This window comes from Siniperca chuatsi, linkage group LG20 (genome assembly GCF_020085105.1).
Source record: "Siniperca chuatsi isolate FFG_IHB_CAS linkage group LG20, ASM2008510v1, whole genome shotgun sequence".
NCBI lineage: Eukaryota > Metazoa > Chordata > Actinopteri > Centrarchiformes > Sinipercidae > Siniperca > Siniperca chuatsi.
The window spans coordinates 1,176,784-1,202,070 of NC_058061.1; the positions used below are offsets into that span (position 1 = coordinate 1,176,784).

The 25,287-nt window shown below is 46.8% G+C and overlaps 3 protein-coding genes across 5 annotated transcripts in view; 2 read left to right on the plus strand and 1 right to left on the minus strand.

Annotated features, from left to right (window-relative positions):
• heatr1 (HEAT repeat containing 1) overlaps positions 1-14,243 on the plus strand; it is a 30,833-nt gene extending 16,590 nt beyond the window's left edge. For all 3 annotated transcript variants that reach the window (XM_044178158.1, XM_044178159.1, XM_044178157.1), the window contains 18 exons: positions 1-99; positions 379-507; positions 874-1,098; positions 1,884-2,013; positions 3,537-3,724; positions 4,279-4,331; positions 4,405-4,528; positions 4,604-4,744; positions 5,258-5,559; positions 5,993-6,143; positions 6,533-6,703; positions 7,927-8,061; positions 8,356-8,460; positions 8,553-8,715; positions 9,097-9,251; positions 11,387-11,545; positions 12,873-12,981; positions 14,059-14,243. The exon at positions 1-99 is cut by the window's left edge and continues 23 nt beyond it. In XM_044178158.1, the coding sequence (XP_044034093.1) occupies positions 1-99; positions 379-507; positions 874-1,098; positions 1,884-2,013; positions 3,537-3,724; positions 4,279-4,331; positions 4,405-4,528; positions 4,604-4,744; positions 5,258-5,559; positions 5,993-6,143; positions 6,533-6,703; positions 7,927-8,061; positions 8,356-8,460; positions 8,553-8,715; positions 9,097-9,251; positions 11,387-11,545; positions 12,873-12,981; positions 14,059-14,147 (2,628 nt within the window). In that variant the 3' untranslated portion in view covers positions 14,148-14,243. The remainder of the gene's footprint in view (positions 100-378; positions 508-873; positions 1,099-1,883; positions 2,014-3,536; positions 3,725-4,278; positions 4,332-4,404; positions 4,529-4,603; positions 4,745-5,257; positions 5,560-5,992; positions 6,144-6,532; positions 6,704-7,926; positions 8,062-8,355; positions 8,461-8,552; positions 8,716-9,096; positions 9,252-11,386; positions 11,546-12,872; positions 12,982-14,058) is intronic.
• Positions 1-25,287, minus strand: part of LOC122867428 (microfibril-associated glycoprotein 4-like) — a 439,962-nt gene that overhangs the window by 401,769 nt on the left and 12,906 nt on the right. The window lies entirely within an intron of this gene.
• On the plus strand, positions 15,137-23,990 carry arg1 (arginase 1). Its single transcript, XM_044178218.1, has 8 exons — positions 15,137-15,616; positions 16,398-16,470; positions 18,256-18,430; positions 20,797-20,956; positions 21,170-21,264; positions 22,016-22,120; positions 22,465-22,598; positions 23,505-23,990. Exons 1-8 carry the CDS (start codon positions 15,506-15,508, stop codon positions 23,666-23,668), a joined length of 1,017 nt encoding a protein of 338 aa, XP_044034153.1. The 5' UTR covers positions 15,137-15,505; the 3' UTR covers positions 23,669-23,990.

Below are 25,287 nucleotides of genomic sequence, written 5' to 3' on the forward strand. Positions count from 1 at the left end.
AGCGTGGAGCTGGTGGTTCAGTGCATCCGAGCGTCCGACATGCCGCAGACTCACCACCACGCTCTGCTGCTGCTGGGCGCCGCGGCCGCCATCTTCCCCGTGAGTGACATTAAAAACACCAGAACGAAACAAAGCACACGAGTAAATGGTTTGGTTTGGTTTGTCCCGGAGAAACGATGTTTCATTTGACCGTTCTGTAGGCGAAGCGAGAGAGAAGAGATAAGGAGCTGAGAGGGTTTTAGGCCGCTGTGAATAACTCAGACAGCAAACGAACAAAATAATTCAGTTTGTTTGTTTGAGGCCGCACGCAGCAGTCTGTATGACTCCGCGTGTCCTCCACCACGCCGACCTGACCCGCGTCTCCTCCTCGTCCTCCAGGAAAAAGTCCTGCACAACATCATGCCCATCTTCACCTTCATGGGAGCCAACATCATGCGCCTGGACGACGCCTACAGCTTCAGGGTCATCGACAAGACGGTTCAGATGGTCATACCTGCTCTGATCAAGGTGAGAGGGCGTCTTAACCTGCTCCACCCGCTGAGACTCCACCCTGACCCCAAACACTCAGGTGGAGAGGAAGTCCTCAGACAGAGAAGTGTATACATTTGTCAGTACTTTGTGGCAACACCCAACATAGTTTGAACAGTGTGCTGGATTATTCCCGTTTATTACAACTTGGGTCTTATTTTCGAGTTATTTTCATACTTTTGTCCATCGATTGTATCGGTAACGATGATAATCAGAACCAGGTTTGTTATAAAGTGTATCTGTTTCAGATGAAGAGGATGGAACGTGCAGAATATCGACTGCACAAGTTTAAATGTTGACAGTATAAAGAAAAGGGAATAATGAAATGTGACTTCCTCTCTTCAGGCGCACCAGCTCTCCGACGGCAGCTCTTCGGCTCACGTGGTCGCCGTGGTGACGAGGATCTTGCACGTGTTCGCCGACGCGCTGCCTCACGTGCCCGATCACCGGCGGCTGCCCGTCCTGGCCCAGCTGGTGACCACGCTGGGCCCCGCCCGCTTCCTCTGGGTCCTGCTGCTCCTCCTGTTCGAGCTGCACACCACGCAGACCGCCGGCTCCGCCAGCGAGAAGGCAAGGCGTCTCTGTGATTCTGAAATGACAGCAAGGCATTGTGGGAGTGGGAGAACGTGTTTAAACGCACATACGGACGCAGCAGGGCAGTGATCAGATTTCTCCTCCGCCCACAACCTCATTGTGGAAGTTTTTCTTAATCAATTCAGTGTATTTCAAAGCTGTTAACATATGTGAATATTTAATATTATATTTAACCCGACTGTCCTTCACGCTGCGGCCAAACAGCAGCGCTCCTCCTCTCTATAATATTATATTATATATTATTATACTGATACACCGAATCAGAGGTCAGGCCCAAACCCGTCGATCTGATTGGCCGAACATCAGAGAGCAGCGTCACCTGTCCGTTCAGTCTGACATCGTCAGGTGTTCACAGGTGGAGACCGGCTTCTTTAACGTGACTTTACATACAGCAGAGCATCGCTGCGAGTGGCGGTCTGTTCCTTCCTCGCCGCTCAACCCGGTTTCCGGTTCGCATCACGTTTAAGACTCAAGTTTAGAGGAGGAGTCCGACTGTATCACTGTCTTACTCCTCTTCTCTCTTTATTATTACTCTGCGTGATTAGAAACTCAATAAATATGAATCCTGTGTGTCTTTGTGTGACTCTGTCCGCAGGTGGAAACCAGCCTGGTGGTTTAACTCTGGCACACTTACCGCAGCGTTTATTAACGAGCCCGTTATATGAACCAAGAAATGAATATAAGTAAATGATGTCACAGCAGCAGTAAAGCATGATGCCAGCATCGTGTGTGTGTGTGTGTGTGTGTGTGTGTGTGTGCAGGATGCAGCTCTGGAGAAAGACGTGGACTTCTGGATTTCTCTCTGCTGTCAGTTCGAGGTGACCGACCAGCTCGCGTCCCTCGTCCACATCCTGAACTTCCTCCTGCAGCTGCCCGACGACAGAGACGACGGTGAGACGCGAGTCTAAACGCGTAAACAGCATCAGAAGCCCGATCCCGGTTCTCGTTGCCTCCGCGTGATCTCGCTGTAGCCTCGAAGTAAAAGACTCGCTTAAAGACTTGACTCCTGACGTTGTGATTTGTAGCGAGAGCAGGGAGCAGGTGGAGGAAAATCTAGAGAGATGGAGGTCTGCTCTGGGAAACAGAGGAATGAAGCTCAGCCGCAGTAAGACAGAATACAGGTGCGTCAATGAGAGGGACCCAGGTGGGACGGTGAGGTCACAGGGAGCAGAGGTGAAGAAGGTGCAGGACTTTAAGTACTTAGGGTCAACGGTTCAGAGCGATGGAGACTGTGGAGAAGAGGTGAAGAGGCGAGTGCAAGCAGGTTGGAGCGGGTGGAGGAAAGTGTCAGGTGTGTTGTGTGATAAAAGAGTCTCAGCAGGAATGAAAGGAAAGGTGTTGGAGACGGCGGTGAGACCAGCGATGTTGTACAGCTTAGAGACAGCGGCGCTGAAGAAAAGACAAGAGGCAGAGCTGGAGGTAGCAGAGCTTAAGATGCTGAGGTTCTCTTTGGGAGGGACGAGGACGGACGGGATCAGGAACGAGGACATCAGAGGGACGAGGACGGACGGGATCAGGAACGAGGACATCAGAGGGACAGCTCATGTTAGACGTTTCGGAGATAAAGTCAGAGAGGCCAGATCGAGGTGGTGTGGACGTGTTCAGAGGAGAGACTGTGAATATATTGGTAGAAGGATGCTGAGGCTGGAGCTGCCAGGCAGGAGGTCTAGAGGAAGACCAGAGAGGAGGTTTATGGATGTAGTGAGAGAGGACAGGAAGCTAACTGGTGTGAGTGAAGAGGACGCAGAGGACAGGGTTAGATGGAGGCACATGATTCGCTGTGGCGACCCCTGACAGGAGAAGAAGAAGAAGAAAGACTTGACTCCACTGGCAGCGAGGCCTTTTAAATGAAGCCTGGTAGATGTGAAACGGCCTCAGACTTACTTTGCCGGATCGTTTCCATCATGTTTGTTTGGCTTGAAGATCAGAAGTAAAGATGGCGGCCCAGCGAGCGGTGCGGTGGTCAGTCGGGTTCAGGTTGGGTTCTGGGTGATTCTTTTATAAACCCGGAATGGAAACAAATCCTCACAAGTTAAAGAAGAAAATGAAACGTGTAAAAGCCACTTTTCACGTTCCAGTGCTGAAGCGGTTTGTTGATTAGTCGCTCGACAAAAACTGAATTGGCAGCAGCTTTTAAATCCCGTGTAATTCATTTCTTCCGCTGAAATGTCGACCCGGTCCCGGCTTCTTAAATGTGAGGATTTGCTGCTTTTCTCAGTTTGATATGATTATAAACTGAATCTCTGAAGACGTCACTTATACGTCTCCTGGAACCTGCGATGCTTTTATAATAGAAGAACTTAAACTGAACACAAGTATCTGCTGCAGAATTTAGACTGCAAGATACTATATAATAATACACATATATATATATATATACAAAGATTTTACTCTGATGTCTCCGCCCTCTGCAGCTGCAGTGAAGCGCTCCGTCGGCCGGCGAGAAGCCAAGAAGAAGAAGGAGGAGGAGGAGGAGGAGGAGAAGGTGGAGGAGCTGATCTTCAGTCTGGAGGCTCACAGCAGCAAAGAGCTGCGACACTTCAAGTTCCTGTCCGTCTCCTTCGTGGCTCAGCTGCTCGGCTCTGCCAGCTTCATCGGGAAGGTGGGCGACGCCTCGTTTGGTTTTACAAAAGAAGGAAACGAAAGAGCAGCGACGTTATAATCCAAACTAAATACAGACTACGTAAGGAATTAATAAATCAAATAAACTCGTCTCACATTTAAAGTGAATCAGAAAAACACATTTAAACGCAAAGTAGAATAAAATAAAAGCTCTTCAGTATAATTAAGCCAGACTCGTTTAAAAGGCTTAAGATCTGAAGTTCATCTGGAACACTGTCACCACGAGGTCTGTTTAGTAGCTCAGGAGCTTTTGATTATACCACATGATCTTCATCAGCAGGTGAAATGTGTTCGTTCCTTAACTTTAATTTAGATTCTTTAAACTTTGTGTTTATTTTGTTTTCTCAAGAAACTTTGATGAGACGGAGATAATTTACGGAGGAAAGCTTCCTTTCTGTGGTCTGTTAGAACATCAGTATTTATATCTATTTCGTTAATAAACCCATGACAGCCGTGCAGACAATACAGCGATGTTAATACAGTGTTTGGTATCTAAAGCGCGTTAAATAAGAGACGTTTGGTCGTCCGTCTCAGGTTGCGGACGGCGGTGACGGCGAGGATGAGTCTCTCCGGCGGCTGCAGCAGACGTGAGTTTTGCCGAATAAGAAACAAAGCTGGGTTTTCGCATAAAGCAGCGGGTGAGCATGTCGTGTGTTTCAGGCTGCTGGAGGAGATCCTGCGCTACGTCCACAGCGTGGCTCGCTGCGTGGAGGAGAACGCCGACAAACCCACCGCCAAGTTCTGGAGAGTTCTGCTGAATAAAGCCTACGATGTTCTGGATAAGGTTCGGGGAGTTTTGTCTTTCACGGTACGTAGTAGCACAACAAACACACTCTCATCGCTGCCGTCTGTTGCCCAGGTGAACTCCTTGTTGCCCACGGATACCTTCATCACGGTGATGAGAGGGCTGATGGGAAATCAGCTGCCGTCAGTCCGGAGGAAAGCCATGGAGCTGCTGAACAACAAACTGCAGCACCGGACGCAGTGGGAGGAACAACAGGTAACATCATATATCTATTATAAAATAACAAGCAATCTAACGTTAATGAACGCGCGTGATAACAATAAGTAACATAACAATACCTAGATAAATAACAATAAATAAATAACAACGTAATATGATAAAATAACTAATAATGTAACGTTACATAACACTTGAATAACGTAACAAAGCATCAGTTTTAGAAAATAACATTAATTACATAACTTAGTTATTATTATGTTATTAGTTATTTTATTCTTACATTATTATGTTTAATAACTTAAAAATTATGACTTAACGTATAAAGTTGATAAAATCGATAAAATCACAACATTATGCAGTGCTAATATTCTACATGATTTAAATTATTTATCCTTTGAATTTTTAGTAAAAAAATCATTGTATTTTTTTTTTTTGTTTTGCTTCAGTTTACATCGATATGCTAATTAAGATTTGGATTGAATCATAGCAGATTATTCTAAACTTTTCTCCATAACCGGTTTGTAGAGTCACGCTCCTTCTCTGTCGCAGGTCACTGCGCTCCTACAGCTGACCGGCGACCTGCTGAGCATTGTGGGTAAAGGTCACGGTGAGGTCACGGAGGAGAAGGAGGCGGAGCAGGCCATCAACCGGCAGACGGCGCTCTACAGCCTCAAGCTGCTCTGTCGCAGCTTTGCCTCTGACCACCAGGAGGCGTTCGTGCCCGTCCTGCTGCGAATGGTGGAACTGGTCACTTCGCCGGAGGAAGAGAAGAACGTGACGGGCAGCGCTCTGCTCTGCATCGCCGAGGTGGTCAGCACGCTCAAGGCCCTCGCCATCCCACAGTTACCAAGGTCTGTGTGTCTGAACGCCCAAAACACCAAAATGTTCTATTTTAAACCGGCAGCGAAGTATATATTTACTGCGCTGACTGACAGCGCGGATTTTTGTGTCTGATAAAAAACAAGTTGTATACTTTTTTTATTTTCAACTAAAAAGATTTCGTGCTCACGTTATCCCGACCTGCACTGCTGGAACGAGACGGTAGAAGCTTTCAGGAATCAAAGAAACGAATACGCAGCTGAATTTAATAGAAATCCGGCTGTTAGTTTGGTGAAGCGTTGTAAAAAAACGTTTCTATCTCCAGCATCAAATCAACGGGATTCTTCTGATAAATACAAAATGTCCCTCCGGTTCTGTCTGTTGGATGACTGTGTGTTTCCAGTGATGTGATTGGTCGGCAGTCGGGCGGTTGGCGGCGCCCTGACAGTTTGTTTTGTCCTGCAGGTTGATGCCGGCGGTGCTGCACACGCTGACAGACAGGAAGGAGCTGCTGACCAATGAGATCTACCTGCTGAGCGCCGTCACCGCGCTCCAACGTGTCACGGAGACGCTGCCGCACTTCATCAGCCCGTACCTGCAGGACACCACCTCACAGGTGTGTGATCAGCACGACACACTAACACACGAGAGAAGCACAAATACTGTAACAGGAAATTTGGCGAGGAAGGCGGTTATCTGACTGTTTCGATGTTGGTACGCTAACACGCTAAGCATCACTGTCATTGTGAGCTTGTTAGCATTTAGCTCAAAGCACCGCTGTGCAGTGAAGTGCAGCTGCTAGCTGCGGACTCTTCGTCTGGTTTCAACCTCCAACAGAGGACGCAGGCTAGACGTTAGCCTTACACGTTAACTCTCGACACGAAGACAAATAAGTGCCAAAAAGACTGAATAACAACAACATTCTGCTTATTTTGTATATTTTCATGTGGTCGCTCGGTGTGAAGCCGTTCAGCAGCATCATGTTCACACTTCCTGTTCCTGCAGGTGTGTCGCCTGACTCGGCTGGTAGAGACCTCCTCCTCCTCGTCTTCCTCCTCCGCCCAGCTGTCCTTACGCCTCGCCTCCCTCAGGAGCACCCTCGCCACCAAGCTGCCCCCCAGGGTCCTACTGCCCAGCCTCACCAAGTGCTACAGCAACATGGTCGTCAAAACGAAGGTGGGAAATCTGAGCGACGCGCTCTGAAAGGTCGAGGCGCCGCGCTGTCGGTCTGAACTAACGTCTCGTTCCACGACAGACGAGCTGCGTTCAGATTTCATGTTGCTGTTTTTGCATGAATTTGACCCAGTTTGACTGCTGTGTTTTTGCACAAATGTAATTCACTTTAATTTTCTCTCTGGTTTTCTCTGATCTCTGCACAGTAAGAATCTGTGCAAAGTCGTACAATTCAGGACGACTCAGGTTTGTTTTGCTCCACTTTGAGCCGACGCGTCTCTAACCTGGTTTCCTTCTGCCCGGAGAAAAGTCCCCGAGCGTTTACATCCATCTGTGTCTCCTCTAAAGTCCCTCACCGCTTCCTGCGAGGGTCAGACCGGCGCAGGTTTCCTCAGCGCGAGTGAAAAGAGTTGTGACGTAAGAGGAGGTGTTCAGGAAGTAGACGGTGTGAGCTTGAACTCTCCTGGTTGAATCATCTGAACAAAACGTGTTAGAGAATATCTGGTTCTTTGATTTAAAAAAAAAAAAAAAAAAAAAAAAAAAAAGCTACAAGCCTGCGGACATAAAACCTGAAGGAGAGAAGTCAACTACGACTCCCAAGATGCATTTCTGCAAGAAACATCCAATCACAGAGCTTTACATTCTGTCACGCGTGCCGCTGACGACGAGCTGAAGCTAAAGTTTTCACTGTTTCACAAAAACGATTTACTTTTAGATTTAGATTAATTCAGTAACCATGGCGACATGTATACGAATTCGACAGCGAAGCATTTTAAATTTAGCTCTGACTTGCGCCTCCTACTGGCTTTCTCTCCATGGCAACAGGGGGGCCGAGGCTCATGGGTATTGTAGTATTTAGAGCCGTCCTCCAAAGGGATGGACAAAATAATTCAGGTGGTCCGAACCTGAACCTGTTGGCTGGTTTCCGCGTGCGGTAACATCCAGGAGGTCGCTGAAATACGTTAACTGGGGAAAAACTGCGATCAGCTGAGGGCGAAGCGGCCGGTGCACGTTTGGGATGTTAATATGAACCACAGGATGTTTTAATTTCACTTAAAATTGGTTGGATGTTACATTAGAAAGGTGAAAGTGCAAAAACAGAAGAGACGAAGCGCGACAGAAACAGTCGACTCGCCTGTTTACCTGCATCTCAGCGGTGAATCGGAGAAAACAGGATGTCGATCGGTAATCAGCTGAGCTGTGACTGACGGCGTGTTTCCCTGCAGGGCCAGCTGGGGGCGCTGATGAGCATCCTGAAGGAGCACATCAGTCACATGGAGAAAGACCAGCTCAACGTCCACCAATCAGAGCTCACCTCCTTCTTCCTCACCGCCCTGGACTTCCGTGCCGAACACTGCCAGGTCAGTTTCTCCGTCAGAATCCGCTTCAGGTTCACAGCTACGATAAACATAGTGCTGCAGGTCAGGAAGCATCAATATAAAACTCACAATAAGATAATAATAGATACAGAACATGTAGAAAATGACGTGTGCAGTACGCGTGTTCAGTGTTTCTCACCTGCACACGCCGAGCTTCCTGTAAAACATTAACAGCAGAGTGTTTTGAACATTTTGAAATCCAGACTGACGCGCGTTCTTCTTCTGCTCTGCCTTTGTTGGTGCACTGACTCCAAACTGCTCACTTCTTGCGTTCAGGGTGACCTGGAGACGACGGCGGAGATCGAAGGCCGTGCGATCGACTGCCTGCTCGCCATGGTGATGAAACTGTCTGAGGTCACGTTCAGGCCGCTCTTCTTCAAGGTAACGGCGAACGCCCGGCCGAGGGCGGGGCTGGAAACGGCGCAACGCTCGATGATGACTGTAGGTGTGACCCAGTGTTGTTTCTGCTGCAGCTGTTCGACTGGAGTAAATCCGACAGGAAAGAGCGCCTGCTGACTTTCTACCGGCTGTCCGACTGCATCGCCGAGCGGCTCAAAGGACTCTTCGTCCTGTTCGCAGGAAACCTGGTGAAACCGTTCGCTGACCTGCTGCGACAGACCAACAGCTCCCAGACAGGCGAGACCTCTGCTTCTGCTTTTAATATTTCTTTTATTTTCTTTTGTTTTAACTTTAAATTACTTAATTGAATGTAATTTTATTATATTTTGTTTTACTTGATTTAATTTAACTTCATTTCTTTTTTCCTGTGAGGGAGTTCAAAGCACAGATTTCAGATTTACGCTCAGCATTTTTAAAATTCAGTTCAGTGAAAATCCAAAGTAAAAAGGCCGGCGCGTCCGGTCGGCGAGCGCGGCCCCAGCAGAACTCGCACGCTTTCCTTGTGTCTTTAACTTTTGATCTGAAGCTGAATCTTCTGCAGCAACACACTCGCCGTGTCCGGAGTCACGGCCGTTGAATGAGAAGCTGCAGGTTGTTGACGATGTCCTCTCTGTTCAGGCGAGCCGCTGTTCGACTCGTGCCGAGCTGAAGAGAAGCGCAGTCTGCTGCTGCAGCACGTCCTCGACTGTCTCTACAAGATCTTCCTGTACGACACGCAGAGATTCCTCAGTAAAGAGCGAGCCGACGCGCTCATGAGCCCGCTGGTCGACCAGGTGAGAGCGCACGCGCCCGTCACATGACTCTTCCCTCCGGCTTCATACGGCGAGGAATCGTTTAGAAAAGAACTGTAATTAGCTGCGCAGCTGGTGGGGCTGCCCTTTCTCCATTTTCTGTGTAAAAGCATGTCGCATGTGAAGGTACGTTTGCACTTAATACAGCTCATTTTAAAGCTTATTTTCCTCAGCTTTCTCACCTCTAAGCACAGCGCTGCTTAACCCTGGTAATGTAACGTTCCATTGATTGATTGATTGATGTATTGATCAGGTTTTTCTGAGGTTTATTGTTCTCAGCCACACGCTAAGTTGGTGTTAGTAACGTTGTGCATGCTAACGTCACCTGCACAGATCACACACACACACACCTTGAACACACACAGAGAGGAAACTTCAAAACGCCGCTTCATGAGCTTTTCTTTGTCTGCGACACGCTCGTGCACGCTGAGCACACAAACGCACGCGCACACACACACACACACACACACACACACACACACACACACTGTGCTTAGTGCCTTTAGTTTGATTAAATATTGTGTGGTGATACAAGCAGCTTTCTTTAATGTTGCACCAGAGTGAAAGAGCTGCCAACTTCTTCTGTGCTGACGTCCGGATCCTTCAGCCTTTAGCTAGTGGTGGCCATTTTGGTATTTACTTATTAATCCAAATGAATATTTTAGTGTATCTAACGAGACTGAATCACTTGTTTTCGTTTCCCTTCTGCCTGTCTGAGAGTCAGATGCTCTTTCGGTTCCCTCCTGCGTACTGATTGCAGACAGGACCGGTGGTGAACCGTGACCGTTGGACCTCGACCCGCCCAAAACAAAAAACCCGCCACAGGACAGTTAAAATGTGCACTGTGTCCTCTGCAGTTTTATCACACCCTGAGCATAAAGCAATAAAGCAATCTGATGTCCTTTTAATCGAGCTATCACGATCTGTCTGTCTGCACCGTCAAAACCATATCATATACCTCATTCCTCCTCCCATGATGCCTTGCATGAATTACGGGCTTGACTACGCTGCCGGTGTCGTCTTCTTTTCGTAGCTGATGTGGGAACAACCCGCCAGGCTTTAGACAGGATACGATGACAGGCCTCTGCCTCTGCGACTTCAGTCAGTTCCGCAGACGTTCGGACTCATCGTAGCAGGAAACGCTCACGCGTCCCAGGAAGCCTCTCCAGTGAGACAGCGAGTACAATACCAAACACTGGAAGGGCTTCAGCTAAATGGAATTCAGCCTTCATCGATGTTATTAATGACGTCTGATCTTTTCCTGCTTTGACATGTCAAAGTGAAAAAGGTCTGTAGAGTCTCAGTAACAATGTGTTTAATATTTGGTGAGTTGCTCGACGTGTTAAATGCGGACAAAGCTGAGATAATTCTGTTTTGCTCAGAAGAACCAAAAACCATGTCGGAAACCTTGAATTTAAACATTAACATTCAAATCACAGACAAAGTCCGCATTCCTAAAAACAAAGCAGGGATCAGAGCGTCCGTGTCCAGGCAGGACTCGCTCTCCCTGTGATGGTCTTTTCTCAGGTCTCTCAGGCAACTTCAGCTCATTCAGCTGCTGCTGGAGTCCAAACAAAGAGCAAGTGAACGCATCGCGGCGGTTCTCAGCTCTGTTTACTGGCTTCAGTGTGTCAGAGAGCTGCTGCCGGTCTATAAATCTCTGTGGCTTCGGACCAAAATACATCTGACTGTCTTTTACCATGTGACCAACATGCTCTGCACTTTGACTGAGCCTGAAAGACTCCTCATGAATCATCTCTCCTATCCTGTATTTATGGCTCTTTTATTCTTTATATAAAGCACTTTGAAATGATAATAAAGAAACTTGCCTTGTTTTCAGGCCCCAGAGTTCTCACCCAGTTCAAAAAGTTTCAACATGAGGTTTCTAACCTGCACTTTCTCACTTTTACTTCTCTTTTTTTACATGTTGCAAAAGCATCTTGAAGAAATAAAACAGGCCCAGTTTACATTATGTCCTCTCATCACTACAATACTGAACCAGACTTCTCCTGCCCTTCTTATAAATTGAGTCACTGCTTCTGTTCTTGCTAAATGACGATGAATTGTCTGTAAACTGACTCATTTTTCTTTCTTTGCGTTCCTTCCTGTGTGTGCAGCTGGAGAACACACTGGGCGGAGACCAGGTGTACCAGCAGAGGGTGACCCAACACCTGGTTCCCTGCGTGGGTCAGTTCTCTGTGGCGCTGGCTGACGACACTCAGTGGAAAACTCTCAACTACCAGATCCTCCTCAAGACCCGACACAGCGACTCCAAGGTGAGAACACCTGCGCATGCACGCACCTGGCTGCCGCCTTCGGCACGTTCACTTATCACTGTGAGAACAATTACTAAACAATTTCAACACTACACGAAGCCGCACAACTCACAGCACGCCTCGGATTACTAACAGCACCGGAGACGTAAAGAGGAAATGCAGAGCGTAAATGGAAAAAGTTATTTTTATCAAAGTGTGAAAGAAGCCACATCTTCCTGTTTCTCTGAGGTCGTAACCCCAGTATTTCATTCAAAACCAGAAAATCGGTGATTAACCCTCCTGCTTTCCAACTAACTGAACATCTGTGAGCAGTTTTTATCCTTCACAACCGCAAACAAATGAAATAAACCTCCGGTGCCCCTTCTTCTCCGCACTGCAACCCCTCTGCCCTGCTAAATGACTCTCAGGCCCTTTCACTAAAGGGCACAAAGGCCAAATTAAAGCCCTCATCGAGTCCTGCAGAGTCTGTGCCTGCCAGATTCCTCAGAGGTTTTTAAGTGTTGGTCCCACTCCTTTTATTTTATCGATTTTGTTAAAGCGCTCTCAGTCCACTGGCTGTGTTCCCTCCCGCCTTAAGAAACCGAGCCTTGACCCTGCAGACACGTTTTAGAGAAGACTGTTTACGTAAGAGTTGATTTCTTTTATGAATACTTGTGATACTTTTGACACATTTCAGTTCATAGCACCGAATCTGCTCTCATCAAAGTGACAAAGGTGGGACGGCATTGGGGACGCTGCTCTAAAATGGTTCAGATCCTATTTATCAAACAGGACTTTCTCGTGGGTAAAGCCTCCTCTTCTGTGGCCCCTCTGACCTGTGGTGTTCCCCAAGGCTCCGTCCTCGGCCCCCTGTTGTTCTGTATATACAAGCTGCCACTGGGACGGATCATAACTAAACAACTAAACAAAATCCAGTTCCGTTGTTACGCAGATGACACACAAAAAACCTACGATGAAGGCCGTTTTAATCATCTTCTCTCCCGTCTGTCAAAAGTTAAGTGCTGGACGTCCGACGTTGTTCGAATCAGTGACTTCTTTTAAATCACTTCTCTAAACGCATCTTTTCAAAAAAAGCCTTTAATTCCAGCACTCCGTTTTTATTGCCAACATGTCTAATCTTTTTTATTATAAGCATTTATCTTTATTGTTGGGAGTTTCTTTTAGTTTATTTCATTTTATTGCTGTGTTCTTTTAATTGCCTGATTTTATTTGCCATCTGTCATGAAACGTTTTAAGCACTTTGGAACTTTGTTTTTGAAAAGTGCTGTATAGTTATTATTATTATTATTATTATTATAAGGAAATAAGATTCCCCCTCCTCCCCCAGGTGCGTTTCTCCTCTCTGCTGATGTTGATGGAGCTGGCGTCCAAACTAAAGGAGAACTACGTGGTGCTGCTGCCGGAGACCATCCCCTTCCTGGCTGAACTCATGGAGGGTGAGGACGGACACACACACACACACACACATAATGTGGCGAGAGCTGAACCTGGTTCAACAACATGCGACGTCTTCTTCCTCGTTGGTAAATCGCGTCCAGTGTGCAAACTCACATTTGTTATATCGCATCGTGAGCGCTGTACACGGATCTAACGGCCCGTTAGATGGACGTCCACTGAGACGCCAGAGAAGAAAGCGGCTGCAGAACCTGCCTGAGAATCCTGCTGTTTCTAAGTTCCCTTCAGTCTCACAGTGATCCAGAGACAGCTGTCTGTCCGTCCACGGGTCCACTGCAGACAGGAGCTGCTGACTGCTGGTTCGGCTGCTCTGATTTACATGTTTACTGTGAGGAAAACCTATAACGTCAACTTCAAATTGCATAAAGCTTTCTTTAAAAACATATATAGTTCAGCTTCACATGCCGAAGTGTCCTGACGGCAGCGTTATACGACATGAAAACCAAGTAAAAAAGCAGACGGTTCAGTCGTCTCACGTTTCCGTAACAATTAGAAAAGGAAACCTTCCCCGGCGGGCGTTAATTTCATTACAGATACTAACTGTTGTTCTAAATATGACGAAGGTATTTTCCAGCGTCCGGTCTCGTGTTTGCCACTTCTGGCCGATGCGAGCGAGCGACGGGACGCGGACTGCAGTTCGCGTGGCGGCCGAAGGCGTCGGTATGAACGCGGGTTTGCTGAAAGTCGCGTGTTAGGCCCTTTTAAGTGTCGCAGGAAAAAGACAAAGTAGTAAAGTAGTTCGCAACCACCAACACAGACTCCGAGGTCACGGCGACGTGCGGCGGCGAAGGTTTTTCCGACGCTGCTGTTTCTGAGCGTTTCGTGGAAAGCCTTCAGGTGCGGGCGGGCGGGCGGGAGCTTCGTCTGTGTGGAAACATGTTTGATGAGTCAAAATGTGATAAAATCAAGATTAAAATCTCCGTCAGCAGAACGCAGTTCCCGTTGATCAGACAGGAAGCAGAAGCGAGGCTTCTGAGAAACAGGAAGAAGCTCCACCTGTTTCTCTGCGTGCAGCTGACGAGTGTGTGTGTGTGTGTGTGTGTGTGTGTGTGTTTCAGATGAGTGCGAGGAGGTGGAGCAGCAGGTCCAGAAGGTGGTGCAGGAGATGGAGAACATCCTGGGAGAACCGCTGCAGAGCTACTTCTAACACGCGCAGCAGGAAGTGGATGCACGAGTCAGCCGCCGTGACCTGAAGCGTGTCTCTCTCCGATGTGTACGAGAAATAAACGTTGTTGTTGTTTAAGTCGCTTTTCTGTGCGTGTTTGTTGTGTGTAAAGAAAGTGAAACTAAAACCTTCCTGCAACAAAACAAACCAGCTGCCCGCTTCCTTCCTACGTAAACATCATCCGCCTGTCGTGGGCTCGGCCGTTTGGAGCTGACGGGAGATAAAATGCTGCAACCTACAGCAGCTCCCGGACCTGGACCCTGCTGGCTCCTGGCTGGCTTTTAATTTGAAACGTCAGGCAGGAAGTGTCGACATTTTAAAACTTAAGAGTTGGTGTGATGTGAAATCCATCGGTTGTCCTGACAACAGCCGGGGTGTGGTCACGTGACAGACCATAATAAAGTTACACAAACTCAGAACATTTCATGTTACTCAGTGGTTTCTGTAAGTCCGACAGGGGGCCTGGTCACCATGGAAACAGGAGGTCAGGAGGCGGACTGGGGGCCAGTGGGGTGGTTTTAAACCCGGGGGTGTGTGTGTGTGTGTGGGGGGTCTCTGCTGTTATTCTCAACCCAGGCAGCCAATCACATCGAGCCCTGCCTCCCTCCCTGTCGCCTGCGCGGCCAGGTGACTCAGGTGAGCACACTGCGGATCAGGCGCGCCGCGCCGCCCCGCGCCGCGCCGCTCCTCTGCCGCGCCAGCTGCCGCCTGCAGCGGTGCGTCTCCGAGTCCGCAGCATCACACCTGAGGCAGGACCAACAGGTGCACACGGAGGGAGAGAAACCAGCAGAGATAAAAACCTGGTTCTGGTTCTGAAGGACTGAACGTGAGCTGATTTGTTTGGATGTTTTGAAGTTCAGCTCGGATCCTGTGATCCGTTTCCTGAAACCCGGACCTGCCTGTGAAAGAGAGTGTTGTTTCGTGGCCGGATGTGTTTGTGTCGGGGTTCAGTTTCGATATGAGACCAGATGTATTTTTATCAGGTTTCTGATAAACAGCTGACGCCGAAGTCGGGACTAACCACCCCCCTTCAGTAGGTCTGGCCGGCAGCCAGCGCTCACATCCTGAAAACAACCGGAGCGTCCTGCACTGCTCCGGGGTCAGCGGGGGGGACAGCGGGGGTCTACCTGTTAACTACCTGGTTTAAGTCCCTGTAGTTGGGGGGTCACGAGCGGCAGCCGCCCCACACAGCGGTTCCTCGGTTCCTTCAGCAACAAGCCGCCACACCCCGTCACCGGTCCGCGGGGCCCGGCCGCCTCCCGGGGCTCGGGCGGTGACGTCACGGGGAGCTTTAAGTACCGGTCCGTCGGTGCGTCGGTGCAGAGCGCGGACCAGCCAGCATGAAGAGCGCGAGGACCCTGCGGCAGCTCGTGGCCGCGTCCACACGGAGTCTTCATCAGCATCGCGGGCCGTCAGTGGGGCTCGTCGGAGCACCTTTCTCCAAGGGACAGGTGAGGGACCCGGTCCCAGCCGGGGCGCCCAGGCTAGTTACTGACGTCATATTAAATGGTGCGCCATAGCCTGCGCGTGTGGTCATCTGACAGGGCAGGGTAACTTTATCAAACTTTAACTTTATCAAACTTTAACTTTATCAAACTTTAACTTTATTTAACTTTATCTAACGGTAACTGGTAATCTGGCAGCGTGATGGCAGCATCCTGTCGGCGGCCGCACCCCGGGAGCCGTGCTCCGGTTGAAACGCGGTGCCAAAAACGAACACGGTCACCGGTGAAAAGACGTTAAAGTGGCTTCAAAAGTTTAGTTCGTCACCGACTGACCGAACTTTAACTTTTTAATCTTATTTAACTGCGAGCTGCAGAAGTGAAAGTGTTCATCCTCCGCGGTGACAGCCAGAAGGCTCCGCGGGGAGCGGGGCGTCGTGACGCGGGGGCTCTGCCCCGGTCTCCCGGGTCACGGAGCTCATCCAGCGCTGCCGGAGGTGCGCTGCTTTTCATACTGCGTCACCTCACCTGCCGCTGTGGCGGCGAGCGGTAACTTCGGCTCTGTGCGCGCGCGGATGTTCAGGGAGGACGGCCCCAGCTGCCGGTCTGCGTCACGCTCCTGTATCTGTTGGTGGTTTTTGTAAGGCCTGGTTTTAGGGGGTGCTGCACCCCAGCCCCCTCTGCACCCTTCACTTCTCCGCGTCCATGAGGGCACGAGGGCACGGTTCAGCGTGTGTGTGTGCGCGTGAGAGCTACGGTCAGAGCTGTAAATCTTCTTCTTCTTCTGCAGCCTCGAGAGGGAGTGGAGAGAGGCCCGGACCTGATCAGGGCTGCAGGACTGCTGCAGAAACTGCAGGACCAAGGTGCGTGCGTGTGTGTGTGTGTGTGTGTGTGTGAGAGTGTGAGTGAGTGAGAGTGTGAGTGTGTGTGTGTGTGTGTGTGTGTGAGTGAGTGAGAGTGTGAATGTGAGTGAGTGAGTGTGTGTGAGTGTGTGAGTGTGTGTGTGTGTGAATGTGTGTGTGAGTGTGTGTGTGTGTGAGTGTGTGTGTGTGAGTGAGTGTGAGTGTGTGTGTGAGTGTGTGTGAGTGTGAGTGTGTGTGTGTGTGCTACAAGGTGCTGCATTTAAAATTCTACTTACTCTTTTTGTGAAGCACTTTTTGATAAGTGCTCTGTAAATAAAGTTTTATTATTATTAAATAAAAATACAAAGGTATCAGCTTTGTATAGGCTACGGTTAGCTACTTTTAACTGCTTTATATAGTTAGCTAGTTTTAACTGCTTTATATACTGTTAGCTACTTTTAACTGCTTTATATAGTTAGCTACTTTTAACTGCTTTATATAGTTAGCTAGTTTTAACTGCTTTATACACAGCTAGCTACTTTTAACTGCTTTATATAGTTAGCTAGTTTTAACTGCTTTATACACAGCTAGCTACTTTTAACTGCTTTATATAGTTAGCTTGTTTTAACTGCTTTATATAGTTAGCTAGTTTTAACTGCTTTATACACAGCTAGCTACTTTTAACTGCTTTATATAGTTAGCTAGTTTTAACTGCTTTATACACAGCTAGCTACTTTTAACTGCTTTATATAGTTAGCTAGTTTTAACTGCTTTATATACAGCTAGCTAGTTTTAACTGCTTTATATACTGTTAGCTACTTTTAACTGCTTTATATAGTTAGCTAGTTTTAACTGCTTTATACACAGCTAGCTACTTTTAACTGCTTTATACACAGCTAGCTACATTTAACTGCTTTATATACTGTTAGCTAGTTTTAACTGCTTTATATACTGTTAGCTAGTTTTAACTGCTTTATACACGGTTAGCTACTTTTAACTGCTTTATATACTATTAGCTAGTTTTTACTGCTTTATATACTGTGAGCTAGTTTTATCTGCTTCATATATTGTTAGCTAGTTGTAACTGCTTTATATACGGCGGTGTAGTCCCTCATTCGTCCAAGAGTGTTCTATCGTAGAAAAGGTTTCAGTCGTAGTCAAGAGAACAACACAGAGTAGCTTACATTTCTGAGTTCTCAGACCATTTTCACAATTGAGAAAGACTTCCGGATGGGAGCCGAAACGTCTTGATTCTGAAAACAGTGTCCAGATGACTACGACTGAAACCTTTTCTACGATGCTTTATATACGGTTAGCTAGTTGTAACTGAGGACTCGTTGCAGATGATACAGAAGACGACATCTGTCCAAACTAAAGCTAAACTTCTGCACCTTCCTGTGTGTGTGTGATACCCAGTAACTTAAAAGTTTCATAAGTCACTCATTTCACCAGAAGCAGGCTGTTCAGTCTGTAAAAAACTGTTTACTTTGCATTGCAAAATTAAAATATTTCCACACAGAGCAGCAGCAGTGTACTGACTGTTAATGTTCACACACAGAGAGCTTTCTGGGAAAATCTACCTGTAAAAAAGCTTTTCTTTTCTCAACTCTAATGTTGGGTAGAAAGAAAGAGGATGGAGGAACGGAGGGAAGAAGAAATCTAAACAGAAGTTATAAAACTGAATGTTAAAGATCCAGTATCAGTCAGATTAAAGGGTCAGTTTCCCACTGGCCTCTGTGGTATCTACTTAGTTACACAGAGTTTTAAATGTAAGAGTTTTTGACATTTCCGCGTTGGTGTCTGCAGGCTGTGCAGTGAAGGATTATGGGAACCTGACGTTCGAGGAAGTGGCGGACGATGAGCCGGTGGGTAATGTGAAACGTCCGCGGGCGGTGGGCAAAGCCAACCAGAGGCTGTCAAAGGCAGTGCAGGCTGTGAAGATGGACGGACACACCTCAGTGATGCTGGGTGGAGACCACAGGTGTGTTTGTGTCTCCTAGAAAATCTGCAGAGGCGCTGTAACACTGTCGGGCTCACGATGGACAGTTTAAAAGAAACAGAGATATCGTCTTTTTTATTCCACACATTCTTCTTCATTGTCAAAACCTGGCGCCTATATTACCCACAATGGAACCTGACCACAGAAGTTCGGTTGGAGGTTCGTGTTGTGCTAGTAGCAGCTAATGTAGCCTCGAGTAGAGGAGTAAATTATGTTTCGAATCGTTTCGTTCAGTTAAAAGATTCATAGTCACCGACTGTAGAAGTTAAGTGAACGCATCATCGTTCAAACGCACTTCAGTATGTACAACAGCAAGTGAACGCATCACTGACCAGCGTCTTCAGGTCGTAGGTCACAGGTCGTACGTTCCGCCTGCTGGACCGAGCTTTCACGTTGGGTTCAGTATAAAACTAGACTATTAAAGCACTGAACATGAGGTTACCAGCTCAGCAGTTATTTATCACGTTGTGACTGCGTCTGTGGTTTTCAGTCTTTTGTTAGGCTTTTAACGAGGGCGTGAAATACTGTGAATCACAGCTGAGCTCTCAGTCACCAGGGAGGAGCTCCACTGCTAAAAGCTACTGATTCAGTACAGCGAGTTCCCTTTGAAGATTTGTTCGTATGTGTACTGAAAACCTTGGAGGCCTTTACACACCGGGGGCGAAGTACTCGCCATCAAAACTATTCGTACCGGCAGCGATCCGAATTTGCAACAGTTGCGACGCCTGTTCAATAAAAGATTCGCTTCAGCTCGTACTAAAACTCACTTTGTCGGAGTTGTTCCAGCGAGTCTGTCAAATATGATCCTCACCTCCGCCCGCACAGACACTCAGGACAGGATGGTCAGCAGCACCACCTCCATCACACGCCTCTGCCCGAGCTGAACATCCTAGACATCCAGGTGGAGGCTCTCTGAATCCTCTCTACATCATTAGTGTCTGTCTGCGCTTCTTTGGACAAAAACAAATCAGCAGGTCCGTCATTGTCAGTAGGAGGTGTGAGGTGTGAAAACCCAGAAAAATCGACTTTGTTCTGAAAAAAATGACGTCGCTTTTTCACCGTGTATTCGCGTCCTGTGTGAACATACTCACGACAAAAACAACAGTTCAAAAAAATATATTGGCGGGCGAATTAACCGCACGAAAATAACGCCCCCGTGTGTAAAGGCCTTTAATCTGTAGCCTGCAGCAGAGGCGAGCAGCGGGCTGCAGAGGTCTGCTGAGCTCGCTGCTTTCTGACGCCACAGTTTCAAACTTGTAGTCTTCAGCCCCAACCGACGCTGACTCGAGTGACATCACTTGAGGATGTTTATCGGACTCCTCTCAGCTCCCTCTGAGACACTGAAGCCGTCGTACTTTAAAACAGTAGAACTTCCCAACACCTGGAAACACTCTGAGGTGGGAAATCAGTGGAGTTCAACTTTAATTTGTCGGCATTCAGTTCAGACTTGTGCCATACTGGAAGTGGAAATGTTTCAGGACCGAACTCGTAAGATCGCCGTCGTAACGTAAAAGCGACCAGGGTGCGTATTTAGACACGAGGCCGACACGTTTGATTTCCGTTACGTTAACGTGAAGAGGTGCAGGTCTGAAAGCGGCCTGAGAGAGATGAGCAGGAGGAGCAGTCCTGGATGTTTTGGTGCCAGAGAGGAACTTTTCCTCGTCTTAAAACTTTTAAAAGTGTCTAGTTGTTAATGGGCGGGATGTGTTATACTGGTTTAACTGGCCTCGGTTTATACGACTGTATGAAACCACTGAGAGTTTACTATAGGAGTGGACACGTTTAGTTAATAATAATAATAATAATAATACATTTTATTTGTGGTCGCCTTACAATGGGTAAAAAGAACTGGACTCATACAGATGAAAACAGCAAAACACCAGCATAGATAGAGTTAAAACTCTTAAAAAAGTCTTATTTTCCTGATGTTGGACGCAAACCAAAGCCAACCTATTTAACTATTTACTACATTAAAGTTGAGATTAAGAGTGGTGGAGTCAGCAGTTTGTACTAGATAACACTTGAATACACTTAAAAAGAGGAATAAACTGTTAGCAGCTAGCAAAGGTGACCATAGTCTGTCAATCATCCACCGGCAGGACACACGGTCCAGTTAACTTGTAATGAACTCGGTTGAATTTACCTTTAACTGGGTCCAGTTGATGGTAATCAGTCATTTCATGCACTTTGGATACATCTAATGGGTCTTTTCACACCTGTAAACCTGTAAACCTGCACAAAAAGCTTTAAAAGAAATTAAAACCATTTTTAAGAACATTTAAGGCATAAAATCAGATGTCATGATGAGCTCTCACTCTTGTCTCTGTGGTTTGTCATGTGTTCATCAGTCTGGCGATTGGTTCGATCCACGGTCACTCTGCGGCGGTCGGGGAGCTGAGCATCGTGTGGGTCGACGCCCACGCCGACATCAACACACCGCTGACCTCGTCCACCGGAAACCTCCACGGGCAGCCCATGTCTTTCCTGCTCCACGAGCTGCAGTCAAAGGTCAGTTCTGGTACATGAGTGCAGTTTATTAGGGACACACAGAACCACGTTAAAACAAGCTAACCAGCTTCTAGCTCCAGCTACATATTGATCAAAATGATATGAGATGATTTGTTTTGGAGGTCCATACTTAGCGAACGGTGTTCTGTTCATACCATCACACAGACCGGATGTTACTGTCTCTGCCATTAAAAGTCGGTCCTTGTTCACCAGATTCCTGACTTGCCAAACTTCTCCTGGATCAAGCCGTGTGTGTGGGCCAGAGATCTCGTCTACATCGGTCTGAGGGACGTGGATCCAGGGGAGCAGTAGGTTTCTGAGCTTATCTGAAGTCACTTAGACTGGGATGTGTTTTGATGAGAGAGAACATCCACATTTTAGGTTGAGTTCATTTAACTGTCAGCCAGAAAGACTCGAGAGACAGAAAGACGACTGTCCTTTCTGTCTTTCCACTGGAGTTACCAGACAGCTGTTTCTTAATAGACGTCAAAGAAAAAGAGATGATTTTGAATCTGCAGGCCAACGACTGGAGGATGAGCCAGGCTGTATGTAGGCACAGCGATGCTTTGAGCTGAATGCTAACATCAGCATGCTAACATGCTCACAGTGACAGTGCTAATGTGCTGATGTTTAGCAGGTAATGTTTATCATGTTCACCATGTTAGTTTAGCGTGTTAGCATGCTAACATTAGCTGAGGCTGATGGGAGCGTCAGCAGCTCTGCAGGTATTTGGTCAGAAACCAAAGTGTTGGACACATTAACATGTCGACCTGATGGTGGCGCTAGATGGAAAGACCGAGGATCACCAGAGTTATTACAGTTCATCCTGAGGGGAGCATGAATGATGAAGCACGTTTCATAACAATCCAACAGCTGCTGATGTTTCAGTCTGAACAAAGTGGAGGATGGACAGGTGTTACCATCCGTAGAGCCGTGATGCTAGCATGGCTTCAGTCTATTAGCTGTAGAGTTAGCAATTGCACTGGGAGTTACGGCTCTTCCAGAAAGACACAGATTCAAATACATTTGATAACATAATTTTTTCTTCTGTTTCCCCAGTTACATCCTGAAGCTGCTGGGTGTGAAGGTGTTTTCCATGACGGAGGTGGATCAACTCGGTATAGGCAGAGTCATGGAGGAGACGTGTGACTACATCTCTGCCAAGTGAGCGCCACCTCCTGATTAGTCACTGCGCTGTACCTTTGTATATTTACTTAACAGCCACCTATTGACACTGTCAGTAGCCACCTCGCGACGCCCTAGCAACACCATAGCAACAGCAGATAATTTCCATTCACGATGAAAATGAACATACAGTGTGAAACTCTGCTACAGATTATCCACAGGCAGTAACACTGAGTTAAGCAAAGGATTGTTTTTATTGTGTCCGAGCACAATCTGATCCCAGCTTTAAGAGTCTGCACTTTTTACACCTTTTAATAATAACCACCAACTCGCAGTAGCTTCCTCACAAAGACAGTGTTTGCTAATTGATCTTCCCCTTACAGGAAGAAACCGATCCACCTCAGCTACGATGTCGATGCCATCGATCCCTCTGTTACCCCGGCAACTGGGACACCTGTAGTCGGAGGGCTCACCTACAGAGATGGCGCCTACATCACTGAACAAATCTGTCAGACTGGTACGACTCAAAACACAGACTATTGCAATATTCTGTCATGTCTATACAGCAAATATGAAGCTACAGCCAGCAGCCGGTTAGCTTAGCATAAAGACTGGAAACAGGGGAAACAGCTAGCATGGCTCTGTCAAAAGGAAACAAAATCCTAAATCTCACCGATTAGCACGTTATATCTCGTTTCTTTGATCCGTACGAAAAATGAAGTGTAAAAATGACAAATCGCTGTTTTACGTGGCGTTATGTGCTGGACTTTTGATAGGGAGCCGTTGCTAGGCAACCAAAGGGGACTCCAGGAAGTTACTGGTCAGATGCTAGCACGCTAAACTAAGATGGTGAACATGGTAAACATTATACCTGCTGAGCATCAGCGAGCCCCAGTGTCTCATGCATTAGCATAAAATGGAGTCACAGAGGTGGTTCACTCACCGTTGTCCTGAAGGCTCTTCCAGGATCCCCAAACACTCTTCTAACCGTCTGGAAGAAAAAATATTCCTTTCGCTTCGCGATAAATACGATTTCTAACCTGTTTCCCAAGTTGCGACTGTTCCCAAATAAAGAAGAAGGGAACGGCCCGCCGGCTGCCTGGATAGGAAACAGAGCAAAACGTTTATCGTTTTTCAAATCTCACCAGTTAATTATCTTCTAGAGAAACTGATTTACCTCTGTGACTCCAATGTATGCGGTTACATGAGAGGCACAAACTGGGGCTGAACAATAGCATGTTAGCATGCTGACGTTAGCTCAAAGTACATGGTGTAGACTCTCTTGTTGACTGACGACCAAAGATCGGTTTGCACTCACTGTGACGATCGGTTCTTTGTCAAACTAAAGGTCAGTACTTTGTTCTGTGGGTTTGATCAGTTGTTCCAGTGTAGATGTGTCCTCACAGCTGTGCTCGTCCTGCAGGTCTTCTGTCGGCGGTGGACATGGTGGAGGTGAATCCTCTGAGGGTTCAGACCGACGAGGGCATCCAGTCCACAGTCAGCACGGCGGTGGACCTGTTGCTCGGCTGTTTCGGACGCCTCCGTGAGGGAAACCACCCAAAGGATTACCGCCTGCCCGAGCCTTGATGCCGCCGGCCTCTCCGACTGCGATGATGGACCCATAAACGTCTCTGATCACCAGCAGCAACTGAACAGAGAAGCAGATTTTTACTTCTGAATTTTAAACTTTAACATCCAGAGTACCTGTAACGTCACATCACATAAAATAAAAATAATCAACGTTATGCACTTGTTTACCAAACTGTCTGATCTATGAAGCTTCTTCCTGTGGTATTTAAAAAAAAAGCACTAATTATGTCATTTATTGATTAATCTACTGTATACTTCTTTGTGGTGAATTCTTGAGCCTATAAAGTGTCAGAAAGTAGTAAATAAAATCCAAAAGTGATGACTTGTGATTGCTTCTTTTGTCTAAAAGCCAGAGATGTCCATTTACAATGATGGAAAACAGAACAAAGCAGTTAATCCTCACATTTGAAAGGTGGCATCTAGCAAATTTTTAGCATTTTTGATAAACAACAAGTAATTCATTGTCAAAATTGTTGTCAATTTTTTGTTGATACTTATCAATGAATCGTCTGAGCTCCAAATTTTATACAAATGACCTCAAATGTAATTGCATCAAAATAAATTAGAAACAATGTTTTATGTTGTTGTAAGAATGTAATAAAACACATTTCATCCAATCAAACGCCAGAGCTGCAGACTGCAGATCCCTCAGTGGATGTTAGCTAATGTGGTTCTCGGTGCCACTGTCTCGCCAGCTTCCAGCATCACAGACCCAAAATGCTAACGGGCTACTTTTTATCTTTTTAACACGAACAGGCTGCAGAGGTCAATCAGTTTCACATCGTTTAAAATGTCTCAACTTGAGCGAAAACATTGTGCTTATCCCAATAAGGCTTTATGAATCTATCTACCAGTTCCTGGTGAGTCGTCCAGCGGTCAGATTCACGCGTCATACGGGATGAATGGAAGAGAACGAAAGACGGAGTGAGGGTTAAAAACACTGTGCACTGACAATAACACCAATTAAATCTGGGTTTATTTGAACGATGGCGTCTGGCTGATGGGAGGAGTCCATGTTTGCTTGGTTTTCAGCCACTTCCTTATTATTAAGTACCAAGTCGGGGGTTTAATCGTGACTTGGATGTTGACGCTGTTAACAAGTCGGAAATCACGTAATTAACTCCGATGTGACATGAATGTGGCAAAATGGTGTCACAGTGAAATTCATCCACACATCTTCATAAAATATTTAGTTGTAGGAGCCCGAGTGGCTACTCACAGGGCTACCTGACGAACAAGTGTCGCTGGCAAGCTAACGGCGGGTTAGGTGGGAAAAGATTTTTGAAAATACAAACACGTGATTGAAAGCGAGATTATGTAAGTTATTTAACATATTGTTGCTCTTATAAACAAAAAGTTGAATTCATAGGCAATAAAACAGCAGTTTTCCTGCTTACTTGTTCTGGTAGCTTATGGTGGCTAATGTTAGCTAACTGTCACTTGTAGCTACAGTGTACCTTTAAGTGTATTTATACAAGATAATGTACATTAACAGAGTTTCAAAGAAATGGATTGGTGACTTTGTGAAAAGCAGTTGAGAAAACAGCACAAGGTCCATTTAGTCACTGGAGCTTTCAGTCATCTCACATCATCGTGTGCAGGTGGAGTCAGGGTGT

Coding starts and splice junctions, on each gene's coding strand:
- arg1 (XM_044178218.1), top strand. CDS start 15,506: ATGAAGAGCGCGAGGACCCTGCGGCAGCTCGTGGCCGCGTCCACACGG. Junction 16,471..18,255: donor GCAGAAACTGCAGGACCAAG/GTGCGTGCGTGT, acceptor TGGTGTCTGCAG/GCTGTGCAGTGAAGGATTAT. Junction 22,121..22,464: donor TGTGACTACATCTCTGCCAA/GTGAGCGCCACC, acceptor TTCCCCTTACAG/GAAGAAACCGATCCACCTCA.